The sequence below is a fragment of the Festucalex cinctus genome, chromosome 16, assembly GCF_051991245.1.
Source record: "Festucalex cinctus isolate MCC-2025b chromosome 16, RoL_Fcin_1.0, whole genome shotgun sequence".
In the NCBI taxonomy this organism is placed as follows: Eukaryota; Metazoa; Chordata; class Actinopteri; order Syngnathiformes; family Syngnathidae; genus Festucalex; species Festucalex cinctus.
The window spans coordinates 23,565,780-23,578,108 of NC_135426.1; the positions used below are offsets into that span (position 1 = coordinate 23,565,780).

Genomic DNA, 12,329 nt, shown 5'->3' on the forward strand with positions numbered 1-12,329 from the left:
GGGCCATTTACATAACAGTACAGCAGAATCACTGTCCGTTACAATTCAATAATTTAACAGTTATTTTTATATTAGATTTTTTTTTTTTTTTTTTACAATTCTAAACTTTAAATTTAATTTAAGAAAAAAAATGATTTAATTTAATGACAGTTTGTTTGTTTCTCACTATAATGGGAATTGTGTTGTGTTGAGCGAATTAAATTATTTTCTATTATTTATTACATTTTTTCATAAAACATGAAAAACAAGTGAAATACATTTTCCGTTTGTCAAAACTTTAGCACGCGTGACCGGAAATACACACGGAAGAATTCCTTTTTTGTGTGTGTGTGTGTCACTCACTACACGGAAGACTTCCGTTTTGTTTTGGTTAACGACGTGTGACGTCACTGACTCGCTTCACCTGTGCGGTATCGGATTTCAGAAACGAGAGGGCGGACGGACGGGAAGGCGGTCGGGAGCAGCGAGGCACACCGCTTTCAATGGTATGGTCGAATTCTCTAACATTTCCACTCACTTGTTGCTGTGCGCATGAATGAAGCAAGTCACATTTGCGACACTCCAAACGCCGCGCAAACGAACATTTTTTAATTCCACCCCGACCAACGAATTTTGAGTATTTCGCCGAGCGAGTTGACTCGTCATGGACGAAGGCGGCTCCGCGTTGCCGGAATTGAAGGACCTGGAGACCAAATTGGGTCGAAAAGTTCCCGAAAGTCTCGTTCGTTCGCTAGTTGTGGGATGTAAACACGACAAGTTGACACTCCAGTCGGCGCGTCCTGGACACAATTCGGCGGACTTTGACCGGCTGGAGGGCAAAATCCTTTTCCTCAAACAAGAAATGGTGAGTGGAAAAATACTTGTTTTTTTTTTGTTTTTTTACATTGTCCTACACTTTCAGTTTCGTGCAACTTAAATAGGTCAATTTGCAGAGGTAATCCAGGTCCAGAAAGCAAAAAAACAAAAACAAACAAACCCTGCCACAGTTTGGCTTTAGTCACAGGAGGTTCTACTTGACTGATTGGTAAGTCACTTGTTTACCTGCTGGTTGATTAGATGCACCTGTAGCTAAAGCCAAACTGTGGCAGGTTTTTTTTTCACTTTCTGGACCTGGATTACCCACCTGTGCCCACCTGTCAGAGATGCAAAAAACATAGTTTATATGTCATTACCTTTAACAGGTCAGTTTGACCTGAAAATAAAGTTGAGTTGAGATGTAGGCCACTAGGGTTTTTTTTTTTTTTTTTGGATATGCGGATCAATTTGACAATAGGCACCTGAATGATGAGTCGTGTAGGATGACATTTGATTTATTTTGTTGAGCTCAGAACTGTGCCCTGCGATTGACTGGCAAGCAGTCCAGGGTGTATCCCGCCTGCTGAAATAGGCTCCAGCAGCCCTCGCGGCCCTTGTGAGGAATAAGCATTATGTTTTTGTGATAAGTTCTGAACTATCCATTTTCTTGACCATAACGAGTGTTATCTCACATCATTTTTGGGTTTCAGATGAGTTTTTGGTAATTTGGCATCAAGATCACTCAAATGCAAAAAAAAAAAAAAAAAAAAAGTGTTGCAACTTTGTTAAAAGCCAATATGGCAACTTGAAGACCACGTGTTGTTTAAGGCTCCAAAAGGTATTAGACCCCTGCAGCAGATGGCTTTGAAGACGCTGGGATTTGAGCCGATGGGCTTTATGTCGATCTGACAGGAAACGCAGCCTGTTTGTCGTAAATCAAGTCAAAACCCAGGCTACTATTTTCTGGCTGCGCCTTTTGATCTTTTTGGTGGCTTTGTTTCCATGAGTCTGAATAATGTTTGACTTTGCATCACAAAATTTGTTAACTCATTCACTTCCAGCCATTTTCATTGAAGCAACCCCGCTTCGCTCCAGGCTCTTTTACTGGATTTTGACTTATTTTGCAAGGTCCACAAAATATTGTGTTCTATTGCTAGAAAAACATGGAAACCAGTCAACCAAAAGAAAGATTAGAGTATCTTCTTTCATAAAGAAAAAAAAAGTGTTTTTATATCTGTTTACATTTTGCAACAATTAGCATTAGAATATAGCTAAGTTTCATCATTATTCACAAATGTGTTTAGAACACTGGGGAAAAGAGCTTGTTTGCAACATGGCCCCCGGTTGATCTCTTATACTCTGATGCCACCTGTTGGCCGTTTTTTTTTGTCTTAACTACCATTGCTTTAAGCGTCCTCTTCATGTCAGAGACTGCCTTCTGTATGCTCTTGCATAAAAAAAAAAATACAACGACGTAAAAAAAACTGTATAAATACGTTTTGGGACCATGGCAATATTTAAAATAGAACGTTTTAATACGTGTTTGGGAGCAAATGAGATAAGAGGCTACAACCAATAGCCAGTGCACAGTTTCCTCCGCAGGGTGTCCGGGCTCTCCCTTAGACGTAAGGTGAGAAGCTCGGTCATCCGGGAGGGACTCGGAGTCGAACCGCTGCTCCTCCTCTCCCTGGGGAGGTGATCCGGGCATGTCCCACCGGCGGGAGGCCCCGGGGACGACCCAGGACACGCTGGAGAGACTTATGTCTCTCGGCTGGCCTGGGAACGCCTTGGGATCCCGCCGGAGGAGCTGGTTGAAGTGGCTGGGGAAAGGGAAGTCGGCGTTTCCCCTCCTAAAGGTGCTGCCCCCGTGAAGCGACCTCGGATAAGCGGTAGAAGATAACACACTAAGTCTTCAACCTCAACTTCCGCAGCAACCGACTAAAATCACTTTCGATTGTGTTTTAATGTCATTTGCAACAAACCATTTTAAATCCCTCCCCCACGTTTTTTTTTTTTTTTTTTTAGGCCAACCTGCGCGCCATCGACGTGAAGCTGATGCAGCAGCTCATGTCCATCAACGAGGGCATCGAGTCCATCCGCTGGGCGATGGACGACAAGGGCGACGCGGTCAGCCAAGACGGCAGCTTGACCAGCAGCCTGTACAGCCTGTCGGACAGCCGGGACGGCGGCTCGCTGCCGGGCAGCCTCAGCAGCCTGAACGACGTCAACAGCGACGAGCTGGACGCGCTGTCGGTGGGCAGCTACCTGGACACGCTCGCCGACGACTTCCCGGAAGATCTTTCGCCCACCAGCCTGGAATGCTTTGTGGAGAAATCCGTCATAGACGGAAGCACGTTCAGCAAGTCTCCAGTGAAACTGAGGGTGGAATCGGATGAATACTACTGCTTTGGATAATAACGATTATAGGAGAGAGTTTTGTTTTGTTTTGTTGTGTGGTCTCAAATTAACATCGCTGACTCATCAACCGTGTGACTTTTTGTTTTACTTTGAAACTAGCCGCACCTCAGCAAACCACTTACAGTCACGCCCGTAATTACTTTTTGTCGGTTGGGAACATTTGCAGATGTCTTCCGGTCATGCCGGGTGCAGACTTCATATTTATTTACCACCACATTTATTTATTTTGTTTTTATTGTTGTTACTGGTTTGTACACTGGGGTGGTACCCTCAGACTTGATCATCTTTGACTGTTACAACTCGAGAACGTACCCGGATCCTTTTAGCCATAGAAACAGTACCTTGGAGTTTTTTGGGGGGGTGTCTTGAAAGTACAATGGCTTGTTTTTTTGGTGGCTACATTCAAATGTACTTTTGTAACCTTGATACTTGACTTTTCGAGCCAGGGAACATACTGTACCTGCGTCCTTCCATGCGAGAAAACAGTATCTTATTGTCCCATGTTTTGAACTGGAGAAAAAAAATGTTATGACTTTGAGCCTTCCTTTCTGATACACGCCCCTGATAAAGTACAATGCTGTACCTTTTAACTCATTCACTGCCAGTCCAGTTTAAATGAATCTTTGACGTCTAAACCCGTCTATGGCAGTGAATGTGTTTAAAGGTACATTACGGTGGCTTGTCATTTCGGAGCTGCCGTCAAATTTAGGACTGTCAAACTCGAGACTGTTAGCTTTTTCAGTTATTAGTCCTAAATAGGAGAGATTTGACGTGATTTTCTAAGACACTAAGTGCTATGATTTCTTGTCACTAGTATGGTACCCTCATAGTTAGGATTTTTGGATTATTAGATCACTGTTGACTTTTACAGTTTGGGAATATACCTTTTATCTTTTTAGGCTTGGAAATGGTGCCTCAAAATCCATGTAAAAAAGTCCTTAAGCCGTTTAAATTTGACCAGATTTGTCTGAATCAGACTCTGTAAAAAGTTTCTTTGTATCTTTTAATGGGTAACTTCACACTTTTATACCCTCAACACTTTTTCCCCATTTGGGTGTGTGTCCATTCATTCCTGGAACACGTTAAGCCATAACTTGGGAGTGCAATCAACAACCCACGGCACTCGTGTAGATTTGTGAGGCGTAAAAGTGGGTAACCACGACTTCTCTCTCCGGTACAGTCAACCGCGACCCTCTGACAACTTCTGCAAAGAAGATCAGGATTGATAATCCGTTTTGTACAATTGCACACTGCATGCTGAGTGATTTGAGACGCTTTCAAACTTTTCTTTTGTTCGGTAACTGAATCAAGAGCGGGACGACACTGTAGTCTTAAACAAAGCACCTAAGGTTAGTTGCACATTTCAAGCACAGATGGCTGCTTGACTGAAAACCAAAGCAATTTGATTGTCTGGTAGATAACGTCAGCCTGGAGCATTGGGGAGTTGTCGACGGCGGACACGTGTGAAACACATGCCGGCTTTGTCAGCACGTTTCCAAATGCCTTTTTGTCCAAGATTTGTACATAAACATGTTGTGTTTTAGCTTTGACATTGTGTCAGTGGCTGCCTTGTTTTGGACTCTGTACCAGTTGATGTTGTAGAGCAAATGACATGATAATATATTGTGATTTCTTACACAAGGTTTGCTGTCCTTTTTTTTTTTTTTCTTTTTTTCCTTTTTGTCCTATTAGCTCCACGCAGATATACTGGCCTAATCCAGACACATTAAACATGCTTGTAACGTTGTCTTGCAAGTGGAAGGTAGATTAATTAGGTTTTATGCTGCCTTTATCTCTTTCAGGCTTTGGGAAGCTTTAATCCCCATGAAAATCCGGTCCAAAGCGTATCACCTTCTTACCGGAAGCACCAAACACAAATGTGACTGTTAGGACTACTACAACTTAAACAGGTTCTGCTCGTTTGTCACCTTTCGGGATGATGCCTGACGTTTTCGATAATCGTACCGGATGTGTGACACTCGATCTAGAGTCCTCCAAACCAACGGCATGTAAAGCCAAACGAAGAGTGCGTAATCACGACTTAGTCATCGTGACTGAGCGTAATTACAATCCCTTAACAGTCGAGACTGTGGCGTGCAGCAGGGAGCCATTAGCAAATTAGACACAGTGGCCCCGTGTTGCAAAATGTAACGCGACACCGTCTGGAATCTGGGAAACTGTCGCCATGTGACCGAACGAGGATTCAGGATATGGGTAGTTTGAGTTACTACTTCATCCTGATTTCATTAGTGGTCTCAGTCTTATAATCAGCCAAAGGGGTGGGAAAAAAAAAAAAAAGATTTACGTATGTAAATAGGCTGCTATTGGTGGCTGTTTACATGAGACACTAAATCAAGAGACACGGTAGTTTGGACCATTTTTTTAGTGACAAAAGGACTCAAAGTTGTAAAAGCTGAAAAGAATAGTCTGGGAAAACTGAGGTCCTTTTGTGTTAAGTCTGGAAATGCTCGAGTGCGTTAGACAAAACCGAAATCGCAGAACAATGCGCCCGGGCAGCATCTCCCCAAACCAAAGTATTGATTAGTTTGTTGCGATGAAACAATATTCAAAAGGCTTTTTTGGAAAGCGCAATGCTGACCATTTTTGTGGGGCTAATTCTGAGATTAAAAACACAATTTTTTATGGTACTGAGAATTCAAGGGATGGTTAAATGTAGTTTTGTCGTGTTGTTACATAAGTTCATAGGATACGTTGTACAGGAAAGGGAGTCCATGTTATGATTCAAAAGGCCCCCCCCCCCAAGTGGGAGCATTTTAAAAAATGTCCATTTTCTCTTCATCTGCGTGCGAGTCATTCCAGTCAGAGATGGCGACGAGAATGCCTCGTCACAGACGCTTTTGAAGCTCAACTCCCCCCCCCCCCATCTATTTTTACAAACGCGCTTGGCGTTTTCCCCCAATTCATTCTGAACGTAAACATTCCCGCTTCTCACGCTGCCGATTTGACGGTCACGGAGGGCTCTCATGAAACCCCAAAAAGGTCAATCGTCTGTTTCTTTTTTTTTTTTCGAGGGTTTCCTGGCAACGCGTCGCAGGTCGTTTAAAGGGAGTAGCGTGGCGGTTTGCAAACACGCTTCACTAAAACGGGTCCCCGTGGACAAATGCTTTGAGCACTCATTCATGTGAAATAAAAGGCGACCTGGGGTCATTCGGAGGAGCATACCAATCGAATGACCCTTTAAGTTCAGGAGATAAAACCGCAAAAGGGCGAGATATTATTAATTGTAGGTATGACCCACGTTGGCCTTTCTAACGTTGGACGGAGAATATGTTAAACTCGGATTTGTCGTCTGGTTTTATAGACTCATAAAGTTTTCTGCTGAGGAACTGAATATTTGCGCAATCCCACTAGTCCTTTATGTGGAAACTCCAATGCGCAAAGCCATTCTGCAGCAGTCGAGCCACAACAGGATTCCATTTTCCCGACCCGCTCCCGTACACTGCCGCATCCTTCCAAGGGAATGAGACGTTATTCTCCTGGGGGGGGGGGTCACAGTCCATCACCCAGTCTTTCTTCTGGTACACATTGGGGTGACCACATTTTAAAAATTAAAAACTGTGATGCACGACTACAATTTTGCTGAAAATCAAATAATTTATCACCAGGAAGTATTTATGACTGACAACCGCAGCATTAGGCTAGTAGGACGACATTTCCCATTATTTTTAGTCACAGAGGCAGGAAGTAGTTCATGTTCTAGTACGACGGAAACACGCAGTTGCTTGTATAACTTGTTTAACTCATTCAATCCCAAAAACGTGTAAATATGTTTTTTACGTAAGAGCATACAGAAGGCTCTGATACGGCTTCTGACATAAAGAGGTGGCTGAAAGCAATGGCAGTTATTACAAAAAACGGCCAGCAGGTGAGATCAGCCAGGGCCTTGTTGCAACAAGCTCTTTTTGACAGTGTTTTCACCAGGAATGTGAATATTGATGAAACTTAGCTATATTCTAATGTTAATTGCGGCAACATGAAAACAGGTCAAAACATTCTTTTTTTTTTTCCTGATGAAAGAAGAGACTAATCTTTCTTTTGGTAGGTTCCATGTTTTGTTTTTTTTGTTTTTTTATAGCAATAGAACACAATATTCTGTGGGCCTTGCAAAAATCAATCAAAATCTAGTATAACAGCCTGAAGAAAATGGCTGGGAGTGAACGAGTTAAAAATGTACAAAAAAATTATATGAACAAAAAAAAAAACATGACGAAAACACATCTGCGATTTGATGTAGTTAAGTTTGTCGAATGAATGGATATGACATACACGTCGTGGCCCAAACATTTGGCTTGTTGACTGGACTAAAACCCAACCCGGGATCCTGGGACGGGACATAAGTCTCAAAACTTGGGACTGTCCCGGTTGAAGCAATACAATAATCTAGAGACGACAAGGTCACTTTTTGTGACAGGCCAGGACATTAAACCATACTCTTCTCTTGATAAATCATCAGTACGAGCAGCAATTTGTCCCGCTGCTCGTCCGCATGGGCTTAAAAAGCTCTCCGGGAGTCGCGCACCAGCGATTCCAGGCAATCATTAACGAGCGAGCCGGCGGCGGCTGGAACAATGCGAGGTCAGCTATCAGTGTGTGTAAGTGCAGTCGGGGTAAAGTGCTAATTGGTAACGCTGATGTCACAGTCCTTGCACTGCACTATTGATTGCTGGCTTGGCTGCCTTTGAGGGGCTTGCACAAGACGGTAGCCGGCTGTACTGAGGGCTATCAATAACAGTAACTTTGCCACGCCCCCTCCTCCCAAACACCCCCCCTCCCCCTCCTTGCACACAAAGAACTGACTGTTAGTCCATGCAGGGAGGCATCACAAAAGTGGGTCGAGACAGGTGGCTATCCCCATCGGGGATGTTCACGGGGGCCTGGGGAGGCCAAATTGCTGGCATACACTAGACATAAAAACAAAACAAACAAAATAAAACGGGCGAGACAGCTTTCATTTATTCAACTCATTGAAAGCAAGCTTAGCCATAACTAGCACCTTGTTATTTTTCAATGCGCTTAACTCATTTACTCCCAATAATGTATAAATACGTTTTTTTTATGTTCAAAGTGTACCAAAGACGTATTTATACGTTTTTTTTTTTTGGTTTGTTTTTATGCTAGAGCATACATAAGGCTTTGATGCAGCCTCTCAACTGCAAAGAACGGTTGCCGAAATGGTAGTTATTACAAAGGAGATCAACCAGGGCCCTGTAGAAAAAAAGCTCAATTACTTATTTACAATTTGTGAAAACCGATGAAACTTAGCTCTCTTCTAATGCTAATTGCTGCAAAACGGAAACAGATAGAAACATACTTTTTTTTTCCTGATGAAAGGAGAGACTTTGATCTTTCTCTTGATAGGTTCCATGCTTTTATAGCAATAGAACACAATATTCTGTGGCCCTTGCAAAATCACTCCAAATCCAGTGAAACAGCCGGGAGCGAACGGGATTGCGAAATGTGAAAATGGCGGCGAGTGAATGAGTTAATTGTGTGTACTACATTATGCGGGAAATATATCCATCCGTTTCCTGTACCGCTTGTCCTCATGATTCTAATACGGCTGCGACTCCTCAACAGCATTCTAATTCCGACAGCCGTTTATGCCAGTGAGACCTGAGTGCAAAATAATCTAGGTCGCTCAATGTTTTCCAACAAAGGTGCCCGAGAAAATCCTCAAAATCACTTACCTTTGATAGGATTACCAACCGAGAGGTACTTTACGTGAGCAAATGGCGTTTAGTGACTAAAACTGTCAGACGACTGTACACCGAAATCCCACTGTGGCAATGAGATGAATCAATGGCGCCGAGCCATGCATGACAACAAACACTTGTGCGACTCACAAACACATTTAGATAGCCGACCTCTGTTGGAACCGGCACAGAAACCACGTACACGTTGGCGCAAGCCTGTTGAACTGTTTTCACTTTTTTTTTTTTTTTTCCCCCTTCCAAGTTTGATTGCTTGCTTGTGCTTTTGCTCTCTCTTTTGAAGGCAGGGAGCAAATCAAAGGCCTCCGAGGGTTTCGAGGAGAGATCGTCATCCACCACGCTGGCGTCGAAATTGTTGGAAGATGAGGTCATCGTGATCTGTTTCGCAGTCCAACCGTCACCTTTATAAAGTGCACAGGTAATGCTTGAAGCAACATTTAGGCTTTTCTGATCGTCCTAAAAGGTGGGTGGGTGGGTGACTCGAGTCACATGACTTGACTTGAGCCAGACTTAAGTTGCTAAAATGGATGGATGGACAGATGGATAACACCAGTTTGCGATATCTACAGTTTGTTTATGACTAGCCTTAAGCCAAGTTACATATATCTAGAATTTAATTTTGCCTAATTGGATATTGATTGAAGATATCTGAAAAAGAACAAGGATATCTTGAATTGATTGTGGATATATCTCAAACTGAACTAAATTGTGGATAGGAAGAAGAATGTAAGTTACAGGTAGTTGAAATGTTCACTTTGACTTAATTAACTTGTGCCAAATCAGCAAAATGAGATTTTGATGGAACTTGGTGCGTTTGTTGATATTGATGGCACTACACGAAATTTCAAATTTTAAGTCAATCGGAGCATAGGTTTGAGAGCTACGGCCCGTCAAATTTTGCCATTTTCTGCTAAAAGGGGTGTGGCCTTTGAAGCCTTGCATCTCAGGAACTGCTGGGTCAATTTTCACAAAGCAGCTGGGCTGGACTGGCATAAAAAAAATCGGCACTGGCATTTTGACGCAAGTCCACCGGCTCGGCATGGAATTGCAGATCGCCGCAATAGATCCAGTCTAGCTGGCATCCCTGCATTCCGTTTGGTCCAGGAAATGAGACCGATCTGATTTTAGTACCGATATGTGGACAGCGCTGTCATGGCGTCATCGCAGCAAGAGCCGGAGGCATCCACCATGTTTCCATCCTGGTCTCAAATCAATAGGACAAAACCCAGTGATCCGGCTCATGATTAACCCTCAGTTGGAGGTCGAACGCAGGCGACGCCCTCCACCCTTTGCAAACATCACCCGGCAGGCGTGACTTCACACGCGGCTAATAAAGCGATGATTACACACCAAATGCCTTTAACGCGCCCCGGCCGTGATGTCATTGGAAGTTGTAACTGCAAAGCAAACATACCAGGATGAACACGCAAAGTGTGTAAAGGTCTCCGGAATGGGGGTGTGCACCAACAGGGACTAAAGACTTAGTACACCTCATCATTGTGTACATGGTGGAGCTGCCCTTATACAATAGCTTTTCACATGTTTGTATTGCAAACATGGGAAAAAGTGCTGGGGTAGAAACATTGCAAACAAAGTACCACAAATATTGTTTATAAAATAAGCACCCTTTTAGCTCCATGTGTTGCCTCCTAAATTAAATAACCGCTATTGTATAGAAAACCCCCCAAAGCTAAAATAAACCCAAAAATAGAGCTGGGAAATGACACAGTCACGTCAAGAATATTTTGCAAGTTCAGACTTTGATGTTATTACAGTGAGCCCGCACGTGAACTCAAGTATCCTGTTTAAAAAAAAAAAAAAAAAGACTCAAGTCCAGACTTGAGGAAACAGACCATTTTGATGAGGGGATGGGGGTTGGGGCTCACCAACAACAGGTGCTCCCTCGCAGCTGTCCCGTCTGACTTGGAGGTGAAAGAGTCAGCAAGCAAACCTCTTGTTGTTATTCTATTTGACGACCCCGATCAATCCTGACCACCCCAGCGCCTTGTTAGATGACCGACACGTTTAACGAGGCACTCTTCAGCAGCTACGAGGGAACGCAAAATTGTTTGGGGTTTTTTTCGCCTACCATGTCACCTTAGCTGCGCCGTCAGCACTTCCGGGTCATCTTCCACGTAAGCAAAAGCGACGTGTAAACAAAGCAGTGGAGAACTACAAGCTCCATCCTAGTCGCTTTGGGAAAGCTTTCCCACTGTTTTGTTTCATGTTTACAAACGTTTCGTCCTCGTCGCATTTGTTCACATGGAAGATGACCCGGAAGTGTTTACGGCGCAGCTAAGGTGACATGGTAGGCGAAAAAAAAATAAAACAATTTTGCGTTCCCTCGCAATCTTTGCAAGAGAACGCAGTTTTTGTTTTTTTTGTTTTTTTTTCTCCTACCTACCATGTCACCTTCGGGGCTACGTACAAATGCATGAGTTCAAGTTGGACAAGTTTTTATATAGTGCACAAGGGGGCGATGCCCAAGTGCGTCACTGGGTGCCATTTTAGCCCCCCCCCCAAAAAAAAAACATTCTGACAAACTAAAATGGTGTAAAACAGTTTAATTAATACTCTACAGTTGAGTTCTACATAGTTCTCAGTCTTTGCATGTTTTCAAGCAATCATTTTCAAACATTTCAACATTTCGAAACAAAAACATGATTTGACTTTACAAGGATTTTTAAGAAAACTGGCACACAGGCTTGATGTCACTGTTTGCGCTAATACTTGAAGTGAGGCTGGATTCAACACTGATATAATGTATGACAAACGTTTAGCAGCACTATATTGGGACTGGAATGAAAACGTCAGATAATGAAGCCCGTGACTCATTGACTGTAACCGGAGCGCATCATCGGAATTTCGGTCAACGCACGCCAGAGGAATGTCGGCAAAGTTGCTAGGACAGCACGGTGAGCGTCACGCTTCCTTTGGTCCTCTTGAGGATGCCCACGGCCTCCTCGTGCGTGACGCCCTCCAGGGGCTGCCCGTTGACCGCCATGATCTGGTCGCCCCGCTTCAGGCGGCCGTCCTCCGCCGCCGCCCCCTTGCCGAAAACCGTCTTGACGTAGATGGGCAGGTCTCCGTGGGGGCTGCCGTAACCTCCGACGATGCTGAAGCCAAGTCCGTCCGGTCCTCTCTCCAGCGTGATGCTCTTGTATTGAGGAGGGCTGACGGGGGAACGCGGGGACACAATTAATAACGGCGTACGCCTTTGCATAATTCGGCCTTGACATAACAGTCACTGAGATGGTCAACTATGTCATGACAACAACAATAATTATTATACGAACTCTTTCTAGGTCAAATGCCACATGTGCTGAACAGTTTTGACTTGACCAAGTGATACAGGTAAAAATGACAGAATTTTAAATTTGGCCT

At 43.7% G+C, this 12,329-nt stretch overlaps 2 protein-coding genes across 2 annotated transcripts in view; one reads left to right on the forward strand and one right to left on the reverse strand.

Moving 5' to 3' along the window:
* Window positions 1–348: 348 nt before the first annotated feature.
* Window positions 349–4,854, forward strand: lurap1l (leucine rich adaptor protein 1 like). The gene is made up of 2 exons (XM_077500914.1): window positions 349–844; window positions 2,821–4,854. Exons 1-2 carry the CDS (start codon window positions 644–646, stop codon window positions 3,208–3,210), a joined length of 591 nt encoding a protein of 196 aa, XP_077357040.1. The 5' UTR covers window positions 349–643; the 3' UTR covers window positions 3,211–4,854.
* A 6,640-nt stretch (window positions 4,855–11,494) lies between these two features.
* The window catches only part of mpdz (multiple PDZ domain crumbs cell polarity complex component), a 47,198-nt gene continuing 46,363 nt past the window's right edge, over window positions 11,495–12,329 (reverse strand). Inside the window, 1 exon segment of the mRNA XM_077500596.1 lies at window positions 11,495–12,118. Within this exon segment, the coding sequence (XP_077356722.1) occupies window positions 11,848–12,118 (271 nt within the window). The 3' untranslated portion in view covers window positions 11,495–11,847.